Here is a 24359-nt window from a genome sequence, read left to right on the forward strand (position 1 = left end):
CCGAAAGCTAATGGCATTTGCTACCAAATAAACCTGTTGGACTTTAACCTGGTGTTGTTGAAACTCTTACTCTTAATAGAATGACAGTGCTCGCTAGTTTGTTCAATGTTTCTAATCCTAGTGAGGTCACCTGCTGGTAGCTTATTGCAATGGTATTTGAAATGCTCTTCCACCTCTTTGGGCTCCAGTTGTCTTTTAAATGGTGTTTTTGGAATGTCCTTGTCATTTGAGACCTGCCTGTGTGTAATGCCCTTCTGAACCACCCCCTGCCCCCTTTCCCTCTGGGACATAAGGCTCCATACAAAAGGCTCCATACAAAAGTGCGAGATGTCCCTGCCTCCTGAGAGATGCTGATCTCCGCCCCATTGCCAGGCCGGCAGCCGGGAAGCAGCGTCCCGGAACCAGCAGCCACCCTGTTGCTTTGTGAGCCGTAGCGCCGCGGAGACCCGCCGCTGAGTGCGGGATGCCAAACACTTACCCACCCAAACTGAGCCCCCTGCTGATGACTCCGGAGCCGCACTATATACCCGGGTGAGTGAATGGCTTTAACCGGCTGGACATTATTGCAGTACACTCAGGGTAGGAATGTTTCAATTGTCCTTCATTCCGCGGCCTGAGGACAGACACACAACGATAGGTGCATTTATTTGCTTTTATATCTTGGGTAAAGTTAACCTTCCCGCACACAATTTATCTTCTTTTTAATTCCCGGCAGCAGAGGCGATACTGTGTTTAATGTTGCTATGGTAACTAGTCTGACAGGACGCACACGGATCTAAACACTGAAGAGATTCCAGCTGTAAGATAATGGGAACGGGGAAAGGGACACTGTCCTTATTGGAACTGGCACCTCAGCTTTTCCTTGTCTTTAGCCATGACTTTGACGAAGGAATAGAGAGTTATAGGGTTTGCTGACCACACGGGGTTAGGCGAATGAAATGCTGCCCTGAATCTCAAGGAGGCTGCAATATAAATTAGAGGGAGTTATGGTCCAACAAAAGAACAAAGAACAAAGAAAATTATAGCACAGGAACAGGCCCTTCGGCCCTCCAAGCCTGTTGCCCGGCTGATCTAAAACCCCCGACACTTCCAAGAACAAAGAACAAAGAACAGTACAGCACAGGAAACAGGCCCTTCGGCCCTCCAAGCCTGTGCCGCTCCTTGGTCCAACTAGACCAATCGTTTGTATCCCTCCATTCCCAGGCTGCTCATGTGACTATCCAGGTAAGTCTTAAACGATGTCAGCGTGCCTGCCTCCACCACCCTACTTGGCAGCGCATTCCAGGCCCCCACCACCCTCTGTGTAAAAAACGTCCCTCTGATATCTGAGTTATACTTCGCCCCTCTCACCTTGAGCCCGTGACCCCTCGTGATCGTCACCTCCGACCTGGGAAAAAGCTTCCCACTGTTCACCCTATCTATACCCTTCATAATCTTGTACACCTCTATTAGATCTCCCCTCATTCTTCGTCTTTCCAAGGAGAACAACCCCAGTTTACCCAATCTCTCCTCATAGCTAAGACCCTCCATACCAGGCAACATCCTGGTAAACCTTCTCTGCACTCTCTCTAACGCCTCCACATCCTTCTGGTAGTGCGGCGACCAGAACTGGACGCAGTACTCCAAATGTGGCCTAACCAGCGTTCTATACAGCTGCATCATCAGACTCAAGCTTTTATACTCTATACCCCGTCCTATAAAGGCAAGCATACCATATGCCTTCTTCACCACCTTCTCCACCTGTGTTGCCACCTTCAAGGATTTGTGGACTTGCACATCTAGGTCCCTCTGTGTTTCTATACTCCTGATGACTCTGCCATTTATTGTATAACTCCTCCCTACATTATTTCCAGGGACCATATCCCTCTATTCCCATCCTATTCATGTATTTGTCAAGACGCCCCTTAAAACTCATTATCGTATCTGCTTCCACTACCTCCCCCGGCAACGAGATCCAGGCACCCATCATCCTCTGTGTAAAAAACTTGCCTCATACATCTCTTTTAAACCTTGCCCCTCGCACCTTAAACCTATGCCCCCTAGTAATTGACTCTACCATCCTGGGAAAAAGCTTCTGACTATCCACTCTGTCCATGCCCCTCATAATCTTGTAGACTTCTATTAGGTCGTCCCTCAACGTCCGTCGTTCCAGTGAGAACAAACCAAGTTTCTCCAACCTCTCCTCATAGCTAATGCCCTCCACACCAGGCAACATCCTGGTTCGTCTTTTCGATGCCCTCTCCAAAGCCTCCACATCCTTGTGTAAAACTTTGTATAGACCGCAGACCACATCTGGAGAGTACTGCATTGATTTCTGCACCTCTGGAAGGATATGTTGGAAGGGGCAGCCTATATTGAGCAGAATGATCCCATGGCTAAAAGGATAAACATGATGTGGAGTTGCCAGCGATGGACTGGGGTAGGCACAATAAGTAGTCTCACCTTTAACCTGATGTTGTGTGACTACTTAAAAGGCGAAAATAATGGGGGCCAGTTAGGTTGTATTCCCTTGAGAGGATTAAGGGGTGCTCCAATTGATGGTTGGTAGGGCAGATTGAGGTAAATAATTTGTTCCCATGGGCGTTTCCAGAACAAAGGAAAAAAATCCAGGGATAATGTGAAGAAAGGTTTCTTCACATAAAGAATATTAAATATCTGAAGTTCTCTCTCTCTGGAAGGCATTGACACTCAGTCAACTGAACATTTCAGAACAGAGATTGGTGGAATTTTGTTACCTATGAGAGAGAAGAAAAAGAAGGGCTGATATTTTGCTACGGACAGGAGAGAGTTAATTTAAGCAGCATGATTCCCCTCTCACCACTCATTCCTAACGAGAAAGGTATTTTTGATTTGTTTCTCTCTTTATAAGCGGTGATATATTTCCCAACTCCTCAGTTTCAGTGTGATCCAAACACAAGACAAGATAAACTCAAAGGGTTAGTTTATTTGCATACACTCAACATGTGAAAGGAGGATAACAACATTACCTCCACTCAGATAATAAAGGGAAGGATTGAGAAAGGAGGCTGTGAGGCCAGGTACTGAATGTATTCAAGAAAAAGATAGATAATCTTTAGATTTTAATATCAGGTAGCATGGGGAGAAAGCAGGAATGTGGCATTGCAACCGCGAATCAGTTGAGTTTATTGAATGGTGGGCGGAGCAGCACAGAGGGCTGAATGGACTACTCCAGCTCCTAGCTTCTATGTTTCTATGTGCGAGTTTCTCTGACCTCCCATGGTGTGTTTCTCAGTGGCAGGAGGTGGCCTGCTGTTGGCCGGCAGCAGGATCTTCTGGTCCCACTGCTGTCAATGGGATTTCCCATTGAATCCACCGCATGCTGTCAGGAAACCTGCAGCAGGGATGCACCATTGGCGGGACCAGAAGATCCCACCGGTGTAAAAAGCCGGAAGATCTTGCCCCATTGGGTGGGATTTTACGACCTCGCTCGTGCTGAAAAATTTCAGTGTGGACAGCACCGTGGCACAGTGGTTAGCATTGCTGCCTCACAGCACCAGGGACCCAGGTTCAATTCCCAGCTTGGGTCACTGTCTGTGTGGAGTTTGCACGTTCTCCCCATGTCTGCGTGGGTTTCCTCCCACATTCTGAAAGACGTGCTGGTTAGATGCATTGGCCATGCTAAATTCTCCCTCAGTGTACCTGAACAAGTGCCAGAGTGTGGCAACTAGGGGATTTTCATAGTAACTTCATTGCAGTGTTAATGTAAGCCTCCTTTGGACTAATAAATAATCTTTACTTTAAATTCCACCCAAAGTCAACAGACCTTTCCGTTTCCTGCCCCTCACCCACTCCGATTTCCATGGCAGGTGGGGCGGTAAAATTCCGGCCTATGTTTCTAATAGAAGGTTTTAGAACACAGAGACCACAAAGAAAATAAATATAGGTTTGCATAGGTTCCAGAGTCCAGAATCAAAGATTAATGAGGTATTCCTTCACAGAGGTTGGTGAGCTGGAAACCGATGCTGGATAATTGACTTTTCCAGTGGTCTTGCCCTCACACAATGAGACAGGCATGCAGAGATGAATTAGTCCTGTAGGTGATGGTACAGAATTTCCAGCAGAACCAGTGTCAATGGGGCCAGGTATTCCACCTGGGCAGAGCTCCTTGTCTATGAGACTGTTAGATATTAAACGGCAGACTGAGCTGTGTAGTTCAGCAGAGCAATATTACTGGTTCCACAAGCCAGAGGTCGATGTCACATGACTTCCACCTCCCCATCAGATTTTTAGCAAGAACGTGTATCCACCGTCTGGATTCCAAAGACTGTTAAATGTCTCAGTCATTAGAAATTGAAAGGAAAGTTGCGGGACCTCTGTCGTGGCAGACCATCCATCTGGCCAGCCAGGGTTATTACATGCAGATGGCCTTTGTATAGTTCTATTGGAAGTTAGGCTGTGCAGTGGTCGTGGCTCCCCAGAGATAATGAGGTGTGAGTTTCCCAAAACTGCCAAGAAGTTTTTTTTTGTTTGTGGGAGGGGGGTGGTGGTGGGGGGTCACAGACAGACATAGGTTCAGCTACTTTCAAGGTTTTTGTTCAGTTTTAAAATCTTAGAAATATCAGTGAGCACATCAATATGTATTTTATGAAGATATATATGATGTGAGGTCATAGTCCCTCACAGTTTATTTAACAGCTTTCAAAATCTCAGTCAATTCAGTACCTATGGTTTTGAAGTTTGGTTACTGTCATAATGTAGAAACCAAAGTGTGTGGACAGAGTTTAAGACACAGATCAGCCATGGTCTGATTAAACAGCAAAAGAGCTAGCGGGCCTGAATGGCCTACTTCTACTCCTATGTTCCTTATATAAAGATTGGAATTAAAGGTCTAATGATGACCATGAAACGATTGTTGATTATTGTAAAAACCCATCTGGTTCACTAGTATCCTTTTGGGAAGGAAATCTGCCGTCCTTACCTGGTCTGTGACCTATATGTGACTCCAGAGCCACAGCAATGTGGTTGATTCTTAACTGCCTTCTGAAATGGCTTAGCAAGCCGCTTAGCTCAGGGGCAATTTGGGATGGGCAATAAATGTTATCCCAGCCAGTGCCATCCACATCCTGTGAATGTATTAAAAAAATTCAACTTAATGTTATTTTGTCTTATTGCACATCATCTTGTGTGTCATTGTTTTGAGCCATTGTTTTGTGCTGATGTGACATTGAGTCCCATGACTCGATTGAAGTGAGTGCATCCAGAGGCATTCATTCGCACCTGAGGAAACTGCAAATTGTTTTTAAAAAATCTGAAGTAAAGTTCTTAATGAAGAATCCAAACAGACGTTCTTTTGCATTTCTGAGTGGAAAAGATCAATTTTTTGCCTCTGCAAGTTGAGTTTAATTTTGGAACGCTAGGTTTGTCTGCTGTGGAGCTTTACATCATGTGAGACAGAGAAGTCAATTTAAACTCATGAGAAAGGGGCATTTGCTGGGTCTGTACATAGGTAAAGTTGCTTTCTTTTTTCCAGGGCTTGTTTAGGTGAAATCACAAGGTGCAGTATTTAAACCTCAGGAGCCTGACTCTGCAATTTTCTCATTAATTCTGGGGTCCCAAGTCTGGCCTTATATCAATTTTGCTGCAGGTGAGACAGAGAAGCCATTTTAAAACTATAGAGAGAGGCTGACATTGAGGTCCTCATCACCCAAAGCCACCTCCACTAAAACACTTCAGGGATGTCCTCAAAGCATCCCTGAAGAGGTCAAACATCTCCACATGGTGACCGACCAAACTGGAAGATGGTTCATTCAGGAATTGGGGTAAGTTATGGGTTGGGCTGGGAGTCCTGATTGAAGGTGGGGAGCCCCAGTTGTGGGGATCTGATCAGGGTCAGGGTGTCCTAATTACTGGGAATTCCTAAGCGTGAGGTGCGTGTGATGGGAGTGAGGGGTTCAGTGGCATTTAGGCATTAGGGTTTGGGTGTGATCTGATGCTGAAGATAAACAGAAATATTGCACGTGGGTTGTTTAGTCTGTAGCTTGTTAATCCTAAAGGAAACATTCCTGTTCCACCTGACCCACATGCAGTGCTGTAAAAGGTTCTTGCCTCATGGACTCAGCCCTTCTTGTCTTTTTCCTGCCGGCACTGCTGCCTCACTGCGCCTGGGACCCGGGTTCAGTTCCCGGCTTGGGTCACTGTCTGTGCGGAGTCTGCATGTCCTCCCCATATTTACATGTGTTTTCCCCGGGTGATCCGGTTTCCTCCCACTGCATAGACCCGAACAGGCACCAGAGTGTGGCGACTAGGGGAATTTCACAGTAACTTCATTGCAGTGTTAATGTAAGCCTTAGTTGTGACTAATAAATGAACTTTAACTTAAGATAGACTGGCTGTTAAATTGAAGGCATTCAGACTCATGATTACGTTTAAATGACCAACCTACATCCCGGTAGTGAATTGGCTGCCTGCTTCTTGCCCTTCCCTGGTTAAAACCAAAAGTGGGCAAGTTTAAGGTGAGTTGGATTTGAGTTCCAGATATTTTGAATTTTAATTTGTGACACGGCCCCAGCCCACAAATTTAAGATTCAACTCAATGTTTCTGGTTGACAGCTGGATGGCTTCTGCAGTCCAACCATAATGAGATTTAATTCCCAACAAAAATATACTTTCTTTCTGAAAAAGTAACAGCTGCTGTATGATATCTTTATAGATACGCTGGCTATTGTCCGCAGTATAAATACAGTGTTGGGCAATGCTATGGAAAGCTGACCTCTAAGTTGCTCACAGATCCTCCAATACCACGTTCTGGACAATTACTGCTCCAACCATACAAGGATCAAGAAACCAGCAATAAAACAGGAACTGAGCAACATGGAAATCAGCACCAGAGTCATAAAGTCAGCAGGAAAGGCCAGAAACTGACTGACTTAATGATCACTGGATACACTGGTTGGTTACCTACTGTATTTTGATAATGGAAGTTCATGGTTTAATTCTTTAGGCAAATGGAATCACTCATTCAAGAAACAGCTAACAGTATAAGTTTATAACAAATTAGCTTGACAAGTAAATTAATGATTGAATAATGTTCCTGTATGTTTCTTGTTTTAAGATATTAAGAATAGACTAGGTGACTGAAGAATGTGACAGAAAGTTAAGACCATCAATCATCAGCCTATCTTCACTTCTCTGACTCACTGGCAAAGCTGTCGTGCCTATCAACACGAAAGCTGTCTCCCCATGTAGGATCAGCTTGGATATATAAATAACTTTTATTTAGATGCCATCACCCACCAACGTCTGGCTCCATATCGTCGCAATTTCTGATAGGACTTTTCAGTTTTGTTCAATTCATGTGTAAAATATATACACAAACACTAAGTGATGTTTGTGTGCAATGTCCTTTATCATTGGTTTACTCAAAGCCTGCTGTTAAAGAGAGGGAAAATCAGAAGAGGCTATTGTGGGCCATTTTTGCTTGTCTCATAAAATAGTCACTAAGCAACATTGGCGAAAACCCAAGAGTATGACACCATGACAACACATCAGCCAAGAAATGGTGGGGGAGAGATAGCCAATGGGAATGTAGTTAAGGTAGCCTGTGAGAACTCAGCACCTAGCTCCCAGTCAATTCACAGTCACTTGCTGTTTTAACTGGGCCTGTTATTTAGGTGGCTGTGGCTTCTGCCTGGCTTAGACTCATATGTAGGAATCGAAGTCCTATGATTGGACCCTGAATGCATTTTAAACCACTGGCTGCCTACTTAGTAAATCCTACCACAGAAGCAGTGGAGGCTATAAAGATAAGATTTATACTCAGCTTAATGGGGACAGAAAGAGCAGGTGTTCCTCCTGTCCTCTCTGCTGCCCCAGGATCCTCTATCTTCCCACCTGTGAGACTCTGCGAGACCCCCAGCATGGTATAACTGAGTGGCAGATAGGGCACTTGGCACTGCTTCATCTCCCTTTGTCTTTAGCCAGGCAGCTTTCTCTCTCTCTCTTTACATCCATTTCAGCACGTCAAAAAAAAACCCAGGAGGTTAAAATAGCCCCAGCCTAAAATTGATCTTAAGCAACACTGACGAAAGCCCAAGAGTATGACACTGTGACAACATGTCAATGTTTAATACTTGCCTATTCTCACCCAACCAGAAGCGAAAAACGGTAAAACCTGGAAATGACTCTTACTGGTCTGAACTGGTGTTGTGTGTGTACCGGAAAATGGAACTCCAGCTTGGAGCAGCAGCGGACATTCCCAAGCTTTACTGGCTTTTCACCTGAAATCCCCTTTGAGTTAAAATTCTGCACCCCTCCCAACCCCTCACTCCGTCCTTGGGTGTCCGACACAGGATTGAAAGTGAATAATACAATGAAAAAATATGTTTAAAATCAGGAGTGATTAAGCGAAACTCACGTGTTCCTAGAAATCTAAAGTACAGGTGATGACAACCTTAGTTAATTCCAATATTCTGTTTCTGTGATTATTCTATTATTTCAGACTTATTCATTTCAGTTGTTTTTTTGTTTGGCACATTAGGAATTTATACTGAATTTTAGCTGATATTTTTTTTTCCTTCCCAATTTTGAAAACAGGTTTTGTTCCCAGAAGAAAAATCTATTTTTCAAAAACCTTCCGAGAAACCTGTGCAGATGCTGTTGGAGATTTTGAGAGAGAGCAGCTTAAGATTGCCTCAAAGAAGCAGGAGATGGAATTAATAAATGCGTTACAGACTGGGAAAATCAGGGCACAGACAGAGCAGGAGAAGAAAGTAACAGCATCTCTGTTCATCTGTATCCGCGTGAACAGAGTGTTTGCCTATAGACACTGGGCTTTAACATCAAAACAAACCCATTTCCTTAGTCTCCCCTCCTCCTTCCTACCCCCTCTCCCCCATTGAATCCACTGCCACAATTTGGGTTCATTAGGTTTAATATGTCTTATAATAATCCAGTCTTTACTGTATCTAGTTGCAATTTCCCACATTAGTCCTTCTATCTCCCATTCTATTTTAATTTCAATACCCTCACTTGAGACAGTCGCATAAACAGAAGGGGTATCAAGATTGATGGCTTTGGCTACCACACTCTTACCAGCTTAAACATTTCTTATTTATGGATATTCCAATTTTTGATTCAATTGTCCTCCCACATTTTACCCAATTAAATGATTAGTCACTGATCTCCAATGTGGATTCCCACAAAGGAATCGCAAAAATTTAAATTTATAACATCCATTGCAGTAAAGAGAAAAGACTAAGGGAGTTGGGGAGGGAGGGGGGGCAGGTGGTGGGGGGGGGGGGGGGGGATTTTTCCATCCCGCCAGCAGCAGGAAGCATGGCAGCTGTGTGGATATTGATTTGGTGTGTGGCCAAAAACCAGTTCCCCGACATTGGGATGAGCTGTGGGAATTTTGTTCTTGGGACTTTGTTGGCAGGCTGAAGGTGAGTTGAGATTCCTGACAATTTCAGAAAGCTCTTTTGCATATATTAGCATGTCATGTAAGCCACTTTGCGGGAATTAAGTTCCCTCCAAAGTGACGCTCCCTGCCAGCGGAAAATGAGAGCGTTTAGTTTTATGATTGTGTATAAGTGGTGTGCACCTGTGGAGCTTCACTTCTTGCACAACTTCGAGGTTAGTAGATGCTGATTTTGCATTCTTGGGGTCCACAAAAAATTTCACTCATATCGGGTGCCACGAGAAGAAACTATGCCAAGGATGGAAAAGGGGGTAGGGTGGAAAGGCCAAGCAGATGCTAGAGCTGGGAGGCAGGCTACGGGAGGAACACTATCCAGGTACCCTTTAAATATGGTATCCAAACCTTTGACCTCTTGAGATAATGGCAGTGAGGGCAACTTCCTGCCCGCCCCGTCACAAGATCTGCTGTGCTCTGCACGGATGTATCAATAATGAGCTATACAGTGTCACCATGCCCATCACTAAACTCAGGTTCCGCCCTAAGATTTTGACCAGAGGGAAGTTTAAACATTAATATATCATTACTCAGTACAGAAGATGATTGACATGGTTACTTTCGATTTTCATAAGAACTAGGATCAGGAGTAGGCAATTCAACCCCTCGGGCCTGCTCCGCCGTTTAATACGACCATGGCTGATCTCATCTGGACCTTAACTCCACCTTCCTGCCCATTCTCTATAACCCTTCAAACCCATTACTAATTAAAAATCTGTCCACCTCATCCTTAAATTTAAAGGTTAAAGTTTAAACTTTAATTAAAAATCTGTCCACCGCGTCTTTAAATTCACAACCCTTTGAGAGAAGTAATTTCTTCTCCTCTCTGTTTTAAATTTACCACCCCTTATCCTAAAACTATGACCTCTTGTTCTAGATTGCCTGACAAGAGGAAACATCCTCCTCACGTCTACTATGTCAATCCCCTTATCATCTTGTACACCTCAATTAGATTTCCTCTCATTCTTCTAAACTCCAGGGAGTATAGGCCTAAACTGCCCAACCTCTCTTTGTAAGACAAACCCTTCATCTCTGGAGCCAATCCAGTGAACCTCCTCTGAACCCCCTCCAATGCAACTACATCCCTCCTCAAGTAACCAAAACTGCACAGTGCGGTCTCACTAATGCTTTGTACTGTAGCGTACTGTAACTTTACTATTTTTATATTCTATCCTTTTAGCAATAAATGCCAAGATTCCATTTGCCTTCCTTATTACTTACTGTATCTGAATACTAGTTTTCTGTGATTCATGCACGAGGGCACCCAGATCCCTCTGCACTGAAGCACTCTGAAGCTTCTCTCCATTTAGATAATAATTTACTTTTGTATTTTTCCTACCAAAATGGATAACCTCACACTTATCCGCATTATACTCCATCTGCCAAGTTTTGGCCCACTCATCTAACCTATCCATCTCCATTTGTAAATTGTTTAATTCTTTATACAGCTTACTATCACACCTATTTTAGTGTCATCTGCAAATTTGGCTTTAGTACTTACTATCCCTGCATCCAAGTCATTAGTAGGTTGTAAATAGCTGGGAACTGAGAACTGAACCCCACTAGTTACATCTTGCCAACCCGAAATAAATCCATTTATCCCAACTCTGCTTTCTGTAGCTTAGCCAGTCCTCAATCCAAGCTAATAAATTACCCCTAACCCATGGGACTATTACAGCATTTGTTTTTTTCTCTATTTTAACTCATTGCATTTCATTTATTCAGCATGACAGTGGGGTGACACGGTGGCACAGTGATTAGCACTGCTGTCTCACAGCGCCAGGGACTCAAGTTTGCTTCCTGGCTTGGGTCACTGTCTGTGTGGAGTCTGCACATTCTCCCCATGTCTGTGTGGGTTTCCTACGGGTGCTCCGGTTTCCTCCCACTGTCTGAAAGACGTGCTTGGTTCGGTGCATTGGCCATGCTAAATTCTTCGTCAGTGTACCCGAACAGACGCCGGAGTGTGGCGACTAGGGAATTTTCACAGTAACTTCATTGCAGTGTGAAGGTAAGTCTACTTGTGACATTCATAAATAAATGTTAAAAAGTATCAAAAGCTCCAGCTAGTTCCTCAGTCATGATTTCCCCTTCTTGAATCCATTTTAGCAGTTCCTTAACAGGCTGTGTCATCTCAAGCCTCCCCACCACATCCTTTGAAATGGTTTTATAAAAAATTATCCTTGAAAACTAATGTTAAAACTGGGAGGCATCTTGATTGTCTTCTGACCTTTTGAAATGATTGAACTCTTCACCCATTTCTTAGAAATTGCTTCCAAATTTAGTGAACTTCTCAAAGCTTTGCTAACTTTTATATTTATTATCTTTAGTCACAGGTGCACATATGTAGGCTGGAGGCTGATGGCTTGTTTGTAGTAAAACTAAGTTCTCCCACTGTTATAGAGTCATAGAGGTTTACAGCATGGAAACAGGCCCTTCGGCCCAACTTATCCCTACCACCCAGTTTTTACAATTAAACTAGTCCCAATTGCCCGTGTTTGGCCCACATCTCTCTATACCAATCTTACTCATGTAACTGTCTAAATGCTTTTTTAAAAGACAAAATTATACCCACCTCTACTACTGCCTCTGGTAGCTCATTCCAGACACTCACTACCCTCTGTATGAAAGAATTGCCACTTCTTAGCCCCATTTGTATCTCTCCCCTCTCACCTTAAACCTATGCCCTCTAGTTTTAGAATTCCCTACCTTTGGGAAAAGATGTTCACTATCTACCTTATCTGTGCCCCTCATTATTTTGTAGACCTCTATAAGATTACCTCTAAGCCTCCTATAGTCCTGGGAAAAAAGTCCCAGTCTATCCAGCCTCTCATTATAAGTCAAACCATCAAGTCCCGGTAGCATCCTAGTTAATCTTTTCTGCACTCTTTCTAGTTTAATAATATCCTTTCTATAAGAGGTGACCAGAACTGTACACCGTATTCCAAGTGTGGCCTTATCAAAGTCTTGTACAATTTCAACAAGACGTCCCAACTCCTGTATTCAATGTTCTGACTAATGAAACCAGGCATGCTGAATGCTTTCTTCACCACCCTATCCACCTGTGACTCCACTTTCAAGGAGCTATGAACATGTACCCCTAGATCTGTTTGTCCTCTAACTCTCCCCAACCCTCCACCATTAACTGAGAAAGTCCTGCCCTGGTTTGATCTATCAAAATGCATTACTAAATTAAACTCCATCTGCCATTCATCAGCCCACTGGCCCAAATGATCAAGATCCCTTTGCAATCCTAGATAACCTTCTTCACTGTCTATTATGCCATCGATCTTGGTATCATCTGCAAACTTACTAACTATGCCTCCTAAATTCTCATCCAAATTATTAATATAAATGACAAATAACAGTGGACCCAGCACTGATCGATGAGGCACACCACTGGTCACAGGCCTCCAGTTTGAAAAGCAACCCTCTACAACCACTTTTTAATGGGGTTCGTATTCGGAACTAATATTTTCCTCTTTCTTCTCAGCTTTTGACAGTCAATTATAGGACACCTCTTAAAGCAATTACTACGAATCCTGTTCCTTATCACTCATTACATTCTTACAAAGTACTGACCTCTCCATACATCATGCAAAATGAAGACCCGAATAAACATTTTATTTCAGGTGAGTACGAAAGTTTCAGATTTGCACATTTGTGAAGGTCAGTATAAGTTAGAGTTTGCATTAATATTGATCAATATAGTACTAATGTGGAACTGGACCCATGAACATCTCAGGTAGGGCCCATGGGCTAACATAAGTTAGCTGGTTGGAAACAGGAGGGTGCTGGAGACAGTACACTGAGTATGATAGAGACAGTACACAGGAGTGTGTTAGAGACAGGAAACAGGAGTGTGTTAGAGACAGGACACAGGAGTGTGTTAGAGACAGGACACAGGAGTGTGTTAGAGACAGTATGATGTGGAGATGCCGGCATTGGACTGGGGTAAACACAGTAAGAGTTTTAACAACACCAGGTTAAAGTCCAACAGGTTTATTTGGTAGCAAATACCATTAGCTTTCGGAGCGCTGCTCCTTCGTCAGATGGAGTGGAAATCTGCTCTCAAGCAGGGCACAGAGACACAAAATAAAGTTACAGAATACTGATTAGAATGCGAATCTCTACAGCCAACCAGGTCTTAAAGATACAGACAATGTGAGTGGAGGGAGCATTAAGCACAGGTTAAAGAGATGTGTATTGTCTCCAGACAGGACAGCCAGTGAGATTCTGCAAGTCCAGGAGGCAAGCTGTGGGGGTTACTGATAGTGTGACATAAACCCAAGATCCCGGTTTAGGCCGTCCTCATGTGTGCGGAACTTGGCTATCAGTTTCTGCTCAGCGACTCTGCGCTGTCGTGTGTCGTGAAGGCCGCTTTGGAGAATGCTTACCCGAAGATCAGAGGCTGAATGCCCGTGACCGCTGAAGTGCTCCCCAACAGGAAGAGAACAGTCTTGCCTGGTGATTGTCAAGCGGTGTTCATTCATCCATTGTCGTAGAGTCTGCATGGTTTCCCCAATGTATCATGCCTCAGGACATCCTTTCCTGCAGCGTATCAGGTAGACAACGTATCAGGTTGTCTACCTGATACACTGCAGGAAAGGATGTCCTGCAGGAGAGGAGCATTGTCAGAGGCTACAGAAGGATATAGATTGGCTGGAAATTTGGGCAAAGAAATGGCAGATGGAGTTCGATCCTGATAAATGCGAAGTGATGCATTTTGGTAGAAATAATGTAGGGAGGAGCTATACGATAAATGGCAGAACCATAAAGGGTGTAGATACGCAGAGGGACCTGGGTGTGCAAGTCCACAGATCCTTGAAGGTGACGTCACAGGTGGAGAAGGTGGTGAAGAAGGCATATGGCATGCTTGCCTTTATAGGACGGGGCATAGAGTATAAAAGTTGGGGTCTGATGTTGCAGATGTATAGAACGTTGGTTCGGCCGCATTTGGAATACTGCGTCCAGTTCTGGTCGCCACACTACCAGAAGGACATGGAGGCCTTGGAGAGAGTACAGAGGAGGTTTACCAGGATGTTGCCTGGTATGGAGGGGCTTAGTTATGAGGAGAGATTGGGTAAACTGGGGTTGTTCTCCCTGGAAAGACGGAGGATGAGGGGAGACTTAATAAAGGTGTATAAAATTATGAAAGGCATAGATAGGGTGAACGGTGGGAAGCTTTTCCCCAGGTCGGTGGTGATGTTCACGAGGGGTCACAGGTTCAAGGTGAAGGGGGGGAGGTTTAACACGGATATCAGAAGGACATATTTTACACAGAGGGTGGTGGGGGCCTGGAATGCGCTGCCAGGCAAGGTGGTGGAGGCGGACACACTGGGAACGTTTAAGACTTATCTAGATAGCCATATGAACGGAGTGGGAATGGAGGGATACAAAAGAATGGTCTAGTTTGGACTAGGGAGCGGCATGGGCTTGGAGGGCCGAAGGGCCTGTTCCTGTGCTGTATTGTTCTTTGTTCTTTGTTCAGAATAGAGGGAGCTAGGAAGAAAGTTAAGAAATCAGACCTTAAAGGCAGTGATCTCAGGATTACTACTGGTGCCACGTGCTAGTCAGAGTAGAAATGACAGGATATATCGGATAAATATGTGGCTGAAGAGATGGTGTCAGGGGGAAGGTTTCAGATTCCTGGGGCATTGGGACCAGTTCTGGGGGAGGTAGAACCTGTACAAATTGGACGAGTTACACCTGGGCAGGATTGGGACAGATGTCCTAGGGGGAGTGTTTGCTAGAGCAGTTGGAGAGGGTTTAAACTAATATGCCAGGGTAATGGGAACCTATGTAAGGAGTCCGAGAAGGAGGGAGCAAGGACAAAATGTGAGGAGAATGTTCCAACTGCATCAAAAATCAGGAAAAAAGTTAAAAGGAAGGAGAACTCAGGAGATGTTATTAATGGAAGTGTTAGAATTCAAAAAGAAGGTACAAAAACTAGCATAAGGGCACTTTATCTGAATGCTGGTATCATTCGAAACAAGGTAAATGAGTTGACAGCACAAATCATTGTGAACGAGTATGATTTGGTGGTCATTACAGAGACATGGTTGCAGGATGGTCACGACTGGGAGTTAAATATCCAGGGGTATCAGACTGTTCGGAGGGACCGACAGGAAGGTAATGGAGATGGTGTAGCTCTGATATTTAAGGATGACATCAGGGCGGTAGTGAGTTCTGTGGACAAAAAGGTTGAATCCATTTGGGTGGAAATTAGAAATATTAAGGAGAAAAAGTCACTGATAGGCGTAGTCTATAGGCCACCAAATAATGACGTCATGGTGGGGCGAGAAATAAACAAAGAAATAACTGATGCATGTAAAAATGGTACAGCAATTACATGGGGAATTGTAATCTACATATCAATTGGTCAAACCAGGTCGGTCAAGGCAGCCTTGAGGAGGAGTTCATAGAATGTATCCGCGATAGCTTCCTTGAACAGTATGTAATGGAACCTACGAGGGAACAAGCTATAGATCTAGTCCTGTGTAATGAGACGGGATTAATTAATGATCTTGCAGTTAGGGATCCTCTCCGAAGGAGCGATCACAGTATGGTTGAATTTAAAATACAGATGGAGCGTGAGAAGGTAAAATCCAATACCAGTGTCTTGTGCTTAAGCAAAGGAGACTACAAAGGGATGAGGGAGGCGTTGGCTAAGGTAGACTGGGAGAAAAAACTTTATGGTGGGAAAATTGAAGAACAGTGGAGAACAGTGGAATGCCATAGCCTTCCTGTCATCAATTTTTGGCATGTTATTTGTGTCTTCCACTGTGAAGACTGACACAAAATACCTGTTCAATGCCTCAGCCATTTTCTCATTTCCAGTTATTACATCCCCCTTCTTATCCTCTAAAGGACCAATGTTTACTTTAATCACTCTTTTTTGTTTTATATATTTGTAGAAACTTTTGCTATCTGTTTTTATATTCTGAGGAGTTTACTCTCATAATCCATCTTACTTTTCTTTATAGCTTTTTTTGTGGCTTTCTGCTGACCTTTAAAGACTTCCCAATCATCTAGGTTCCCACTAATCTTTGCCACTTTGTATGCATTTTCTTTCAATTTGATACCCTCCTTTATTTCCTTAGATATCCATGGCTGATTATCTCTTTTTCTACAGTCCTTCCTTATCACTGGTATATAAGTTTGCTGAGCACTGTGAAAGATCGCTTTGAAAGTGATTCCAAATACTGCCACAGGATCTTGTGCAACCACCTCTCACTTTATACCTGGCTCATGGCTCATGTCTCATGGTTCATGGCTCTGGGGACACCCACCCTAAATTATCTGAACTAGTGGTGTGCCTCAGGGATCAGTGTTGGGACCACAATTGTTTACAATTTACATAGATGATTTAGAGTTGGGGACGAAGTGTAGTGTGTCAAAATTCGCAGATGACACTAAGATGAGTGGCAGAGCAAAGTGTGTAGAGGACGCTGAAAGTCTGCAAAGGGATATAGATGTGAGCGAGGCTCTGGTAGATGGAGTAAAATGTTGGTAAATGTGAGGTCATCCATTTTGGTAGGAATAACAGCAAAATGGACTATTATTTAAATGGTAAAAAATTGCAGCATGCTGCTGTGCAGAGGGACCTGGATGTCCTTGTGCAGGAATCTCAAGGAGTTGGTTTGCAGGTGCAGCAGGTAATTAAGAAGGCAAATGGAATTTTGTCCTTTATTGCTAGAGGGAAGGAGTTTAAAAACAGCTGTATAAGGTGCTGGTGAGGCCACACCTGGAGTACTGTGTACAGTTTTGGTCTCCTTGAGAAAGGATATACTGGCACTGGAGGGGGTGCAGAGGAGATTCATTAGGTTGATTCCAGAGTTGAGAGGGTTGGCTTATGAGGAGAGGCGGAGTAGACTGGGGCTATACTCATTGGAATTCAGAAGAATGAGGGGAGATCTTATAGAAACAAATAAGATTATGAAGGGAATAGATAAGATAGAAGCAGGGAAGTTGTTTCCACTGGCAGCTGAAACTAGAACTAGGGGGCATAGCCTCAAAATAGGGGGAAGCAGATTTAGGACTGAGTTGAAGAGGAACTTCTTCACAAAGGATTGTGAATCTGTGGAATTCCCTGCCCAGTGAAGCAGTTGAGGCTACCTCATTGAATGTTTTTAAGGCAAGGATAGATAAAGTTTTGAACAGTAAAGGAATTAAGGGTTATGGTGAGCGGGTGGGTAAGTGGAGCTGAGTCCATGAAAAGATCAGCCATGATCTTATTGAATGGCGGAGCAGGCTCGACAGGCCAGATGGGTTACTCCTGCTCCTAGTACTTATGTTCTTATGTTAGGGACAGTACGTGGGAGTGTGTAGGGACAGTACGCAGGAGTTTGCTGGGGACAGTACGCGGGAGTGTGCTAGGGACAGCATAGAACATAGAACAGTACAGCACAGAACAGGCCCTTCGGCCTACGATGTTGTGCCGAGCTTTATCTGAAACCAAGATCAAGCTATCCCACTCCCTATCATCCTGGTGTGCTCCATGTGCCTATCCAATAACCGCTTAAATGTTCCTAAAGTGTCTGACTCCACTATCACTGCAGGCAGTCCATTCCACACCCCAACCACTCTCTGCGTAAAGAACCTACCTCTGATATCCTTCCTGTATCTCCCACCACGAACCCTATAGTTATACCCCCTTGTAATACCTCCATCCACCCGAGGAAATAGTCTTTGAACGTTCACTCTATCTATCCCCTTCATCATTTTATAAACCTCTATTAAGTCTCCCCTCAGCCTCCTCCGCTCCAGAGAGAACAGCCCTAGCTCCCTCAACCTTGCCTCATAAGACCTACCCTCCAAACCAGGCAGCATCCTGGTAAATCTCCTCTGCACTCTTTCCAGCGCTTCCACATCCTTCTTATAGTGAGGTGACCAGAACTGCACACAATATTCCAAATGTAGTCTCACCAAGGTCCTGTACAGTTGCAGCATAATCCCACGGCTCTTAAACTCCAACCCCCTGTTAATAAAAGCTAACACACTTTCATCATAAGCACATGGGAGTGTGCTAGGGACAGTACGCGGGAGTGTGCTCGGGACAGTACGCGGGGATGTGTAGGGACAGTACGCAGGAGTGTGCTAGGGACAGTACACGGGAGTGTGTTAGGGACAGTACGCGGGAGTGTGCTAGGGACAGTACGCGGGAGTGTGCTAGGGACAGTACGTGGGAGTGTGCTAGGGACAGTACGCGGGGATGTGTAGGGACAGTACGCGGGGATGTGTAGGGACAGTACGCAGGAGTGTGCTAGAGACAGTACACAGGAGTGTGTTAGGGACAGTACGTGGGAGTGTGCTAGGGACAGTACACGGGGGTTTGCTGGGGACAGTAAGCAGGGATGTGTAGGGACAGTACGCAGGAGTGTGCTAGGGACAGCACGCGGGAGTGTGCTAGGGACAGGACACGGGAATATGCTAGGGACAGGACGCGGGTGTGTGCTAGGGACAGGACGCGGGAGTGTGCTGGGGACAGGATGCGGGAGTGTGCTGGGGACAGGACGCAGGAATGTGCTTGGGAAAGGACGCGGGAGTGTGCTGGGGAAAGGACGCGGGAGTGTGCTAGGGACAGGAGCATGTCCTCCACTATGCTTCCTGAAGTCGATGTCTATCCCCTTCATTTTGTTGACATTGAGGGACAGATTATTGTCATCGCACCAGTTCACCAGATTCTCTGTCTCTCATCATTGTTTGAGATCCGACCCACTACGGTGATGTCATCAGCAAACTTGAAAATCAAGTTGGAGGGGAATTTGGCCACACAGTCATAGGTGTATAAGGAGTATAGTAAGGGGCTGAGAACACAGCCTTGTGGGGCACTGGTTTTGCGGATTATCATGGAGGAGGTGCCGTTGCCTATCCTTACTGATTTTAGTCTGTGGGTTAGGACTTTTAGGATCCAGTCACAGAGGGAGGAGCCCAACGCCAGGCCATGGAGTTTGGAGATGAGTTTCGTAGGAATAATGGTGTTGAAGGCTGAGTTGTAGTCAATAAATAGGAGCCTGACATAGGTGCCTTTGTTATCTTGGTGTTAGAAACATAGAAAAACTACAGCACAAACAGGCCCTTAGGCCCACAAGTTGTGCCGAACACATCCCTACCTTCGAGACCTACCTATAACCCTCCATCCTATTAAGTCCCATGTACTCATCCAGGAGTCTCTTAAAAGACCCAATTGAGTTTGCCTCCACCACCATTGACAGCAGCCGATTCCACACTTTGTGTGAAAAACTTACCCCTAACATCTCCCCTGTACCTACCCTCCAGCACCTTAAACCTGTGTCCTCTCGTAGCAGACATTTCCACCCTGGGAAAAAGCCTCCAAGAGTCCACCTGATCTATGCCTTTCAACATCTTATACACCTCTATTAGGTCTCCTCTCATCCTTCGTCTCTCCAAGGAGAAAAGACCGAGCTCCCTCAGCCTATCCTCATAAGGCATGCCACTCAATCCAGGCAACATCCTTGTAAATCTCCTCTGCACCCTTTCAATCTTTTCCACATCCTTCCTATAGTGAGGCGACCAGAACTGAGCACAGTACTCCAAGTGGGGTCTGGCGATTGATAAAGGCCAGCACACCATACGCCTTCTTAACCACCTCCTCCACCTGCGGGGCCGATTTTAGAGTCCTATGGACCCGGACCCCAAGGTCCTTCTGATCCTCTACCGTACTAAGAGTCTTTCCCTTTATATTGTACTCCTTCATCCCATTTGTCCTACCAAAATGGACCACGACGCATTTATCTGGGTTGAAGTCCATCTGCCACTTCTCCCAGAGGATTGGAGGATAGCCAATATGGTCCCGTTATTTAAGAAGGGTAGGAAGGATAGCCCGGGAAATTATAGGCCGGTGAGCTTGACGTCCGTGGTGGGGAAGTTGTTGGAGAAGATTCTTAAAGATAGGATGTATGCGCATTTAGAAAGGAATAAACTCATTAACGATAGTCAACATGGTTTTGTGAGAAGGAGGTCATGCCTCACGAACCTGGTGGTGTTTTTTGAAGAAGTGACCAAAATGGTTGACGAAGGAAGGGCCGTGGATGTTGTCTATATGGACTTTAGTAAAGCATTTGACAAAGTCCCTCATGGTAGGCTAGTGAAAAAGGTTGGATCCCATGGGATAAAGGGGGAGGTGGCTAGATGGGTGGAGAACTGGCTTGGTCATAGAAGACAGAGGGTGGTAGTGGAAGGGTCTTTTTCCGGCTGGAGGCCTGTGACTAGTGGTGTACCGCAGGGCTCTGTATTGGGACCTCTGCTGTTTGTGATTTATATAAATGATCTGGAAGAAGGAGTAACTGGGGTGATCAGTAAGTTTGCGGACGACACAAAACTGGCAGGACTTGCAGATAGTGAGGAACATTGTCAGAGGCTACAGAAGGATATAGATAGGCTGGAAATTTGGGCAAGGAAATGGCAGATGGAGTTCAATCCTGATAAATGCGAAGTGATGCATTTTGGTGGGAATAATGTAGGGAGGAGCTACACGATAAATGGAAGAACCATAAAGGGTGTAGAGACGCAGAGGGACCTGGGTGTGCAAGTCCACAGATCTTTGAAGGTGACGTCACAGGTGGAGAAGGTGGTGAAGAAGGCATATGGCATGCTTGCCTTTATAGGACGGGGCATAGAGTATAAAAGTTGGGGTCTGATGTTGCAGATGTATAGAACGTTGGTTCGGCCGCATTTGGAATACTGCGTCCAGTTCTGGTCGCCACACTACCAGAAGGACGTGGAGGCTTTGGAGAGAGTACAGAGGAGGTTTACCAGGATGTTGCCTGGTATGGAGGGGCTTGGTTATGAGGAGAGATTGGGGAAACTGGGGTTGTTGTCCTTGGAAAGACGGAGGATGAGGGGAGACTTAATAGAGGTGTATAAAATTATGAAAGGCATAGATAGGGTGAACGGTGGGAAGCTTTTCCCCGGGTCGGTGGTGACGTTCACGAGGGGTCATAGGTTCAAGGTGAAGGGGGGGAGGTTTAACACAGATATCAGAAGGACATATTTCACACAGAGGGTCGTGGGGGCCTAGAATGTGTTGCCGGGCAAGGTGGTGGAGGCGGACACACTGGGAACGTTTAAGACTTATCTAGACAGCTATATGAACGGAGTGGGAATGGAGGGATACAAAAGAGTGGTCTAGTTTGGACCAGGGAGCGGCGCGGGCTAATTGTTCCTGGTTTCTCGTTTCAAGGCTTCATTCTATGATCATCTTGCTGGTGCCAGTACAGAGTGAGACTGCGGATAGTTGGGAACCTGTCTCGGGGGCAGGGAATTCATATGGTGTTCGTGGAAGTGGAAATGACTAGGGTTGGGAAGCATTTTCCGATCGGGGCCATTGTGATCTCCTGGACTCGTTTCGATCGCCTCAGGGGGTCGGAGAGGAATTTCCCAGATTTTTTTTCCCCATATTGGCCCTGGGGTTTTTCACTCTGGGTTTTCGCCTCTCCCTGGAGATCACATGGTCTGGAATGGGGGGTGGGGGTAAGTTAATAGGTTGTAATGAACAAAGCATCGTAGCTGTGAGGGACAGCTCGGTGGATAGGATATTGGTATGTAGATAGGCTGGAAAATTGGGCGGGGATCCTGGATTCAGGATTCAATCCTGGACCGGGGAGCTGCGCGGGCTTGGAGGGCCGAAGGGCCTGTTCCTGTGCTGTATTGTTCTTTGTTCTTTGTTCCACCCAGTCTTGCATCCTATCTATGTCCCTCTGCAACTTCTGACATCCCTCCAGACTATCCACAACCCCACCAACCTTCGTGTCGTCGGCAAACTTACCAACCCATCCCTCCGCTTCCTCGTCAGGTCATTTATGAAAATGACAAACAGCAAGGGTCCCAGAACAGATCCCTGGGGCACACCACTGGTGACCGATCTCCATTTAGAAAAAGACCCATCTATACCCACTCTCTGCCTCCTTTGGGCAAGCCAGTTCTGGATCCACCGGGCAGCAGCCCCTTGGATCCCATGCCCTCTCACTTTTTCTAGAAGCCTTGCATGGGGGACCTTATCGAACGCCTTGCTAAAATCCATATAAACCACATCTACCGCCTTCCCTTTGTCAATGTGTTTAGTCACATTTTCGAAGAACTCCACCAGGCTCGTAAGGCACGATCTGCCCTTGACAAAGCCATGCTGAGTATTCTTGAGCATACTAAACCTCTCTAAATGCTCAAATATCTTGTCCCTCAGGATCTTCTCCATCAGTTTACCAACCACTGAGGTTAGACTCACCGGTCGGTAATTACCTGGGCTATCCCTATTCCCCTTCTTGAAAATAGGAACCACATTCGCAATCCTCCAATCCTCCGGCACCTCTCCCGTCTCCATCGACGACGCAAAGATCATCGCCAGAGGCTCTGCAATCTCCTCCCTCGCCTCCCACAGTAACCTGGGGTACATCCCATCCGGACCCGGCGACTTATCTATCTTGATGCCATTCAAAGATTCCAGCACAACCTCTTTCTTAAAGTCCACATACTCAATCCTTTCAGTCCACCGCACGCCCGCAGTACATCCACCCAGGTCCTTCTCCTCTGTGAAAACCGAGGCAAAATACTCATTGAGCAGCTCTGCCATTTCTACTGGTTCCGTACAGACTTTCCCGCCTTCACCTTTTATAGGCCCTATTCCATCATGTCTCATCCTTTTACTCTTCACATATTTATAGAACGCCTTAGGGTTCTCCTTAATCCTACCTGCCAGGGCCTTCTCGTGACCCCTTCTGGCTCTCCTAATTTCCTTCTTTAGTTCCTTCCTACAAGCCATATACTCTTCTAAATCCCTATCTTCGCCAAGCTCTCTGAGCCTTTTGTACGCTTTCCTTTTCTTCTCGACTAGGTCCCGCACAGCTTTCATGCACCACGGTTCCTTTAACCGACCAACACCTCCCTGTCTGCTCGGAACGTTGTCCTGTAGAACTCTAGACAGACATTCCTTGAAAAACTGCCACCTCTCTTCAGTACATTTCCCCGAGAATACCTCCTTCCAATTTACTCCTCTAATTTGCTGTCTAATGTCTTCAGATTTCCCCTTACTCCATATAAACACTTTCCTAGCTTGCCTGATCCTCTCTTTTTCCAATGCAAGCCTAAAGGAGATAGAGTTATGATCGCTATCCCCAAGATGCTCTCCCACTGAGAGATCTGACACCTGTCCAGGTTCATTGGTCAGTATCAGATCAAGTACAGCCTCTTCTCTTGTAGGCTTGTCCACATGCTGTGTCAGGAAATCCTCCTGAACACACCTAACAAACTCTTCCCCATCCAATCCCCTTACCCTCGCGATATTCCAATCTATGTTTGGAAATTAAATTCTCCCAGTGTTCCAGGGTTGAGTGTAGGGCCAGGGAGATGGTGTCTGCTGTGGACCTGTTGCAGTGATAGGCAAACTGTAGTGGATTCAGGCAATCTGGGAGGCCAGAATTGATTTGTGCCATGACTAACCTTTTGAAACCTTTACTATTATGATTAAGTTGTACATTTTTTGCTTTACAGGATACAAAGGGCATGTACCCCATGTTCAATTTCTGCTTGGAAGCAGCTACCCTACCCTTACTAACTGTGCCTTGATCAAATTCGACCAGATGGTTAATAAGTCAAAATGTCTGACTGGGAATTCAGAGGGTGAAAGCCTGCCCCAGATTATGCACATTTATCCCTCAGAAATGGGAATGATGCCCCTGTATACAGGCCATATACCAGGTAAGAGACCACAGCTGGATGACTGTGAAAAGTTTTGGGAGCCATACCATAGGAAAGCTATATGGACCTTACAGAGAGTGCAGAGTATATTCACCAGAATTATACCTCACTTTCAAGTGTTAAATTATGAGGCAAGATGACACAACTAGGCTTGAATTGCCTAGAATTTAGAAAGTTAAGGAGGGATATGCTCGAAGTTTCTGAGATATTAAAGGGA

General features: G+C 45.3%; 1 protein-coding gene across 1 annotated transcript in view; it reads left to right on the plus strand.

The window, feature by feature from the left end:
- The first annotated feature begins 319 nt into the window (after positions 1-319).
- Positions 320-24359, plus strand: part of cimip2b (ciliary microtubule inner protein 2B) — a 28270-nt gene continuing 4230 nt past the window's right edge. Inside the window, exons 1-5 of the mRNA XM_078221740.1 lie at positions 320-531; positions 6671-6909; positions 8554-8729; positions 12921-13059; positions 23936-24142. Coding sequence (XP_078077866.1) covers positions 464-531; positions 6671-6909; positions 8554-8729; positions 12921-13059; positions 23936-24142 — 829 coding nt within the window. The 5' untranslated portion in view covers positions 320-463. The remainder of the gene's footprint in view (positions 532-6670; positions 6910-8553; positions 8730-12920; positions 13060-23935; positions 24143-24359) is intronic.

Source organism: Mustelus asterias, chromosome 1, assembly GCF_964213995.1.
Source record: "Mustelus asterias chromosome 1, sMusAst1.hap1.1, whole genome shotgun sequence".
NCBI classification, from domain to species: domain Eukaryota; kingdom Metazoa; phylum Chordata; class Chondrichthyes; order Carcharhiniformes; family Triakidae; genus Mustelus; species Mustelus asterias.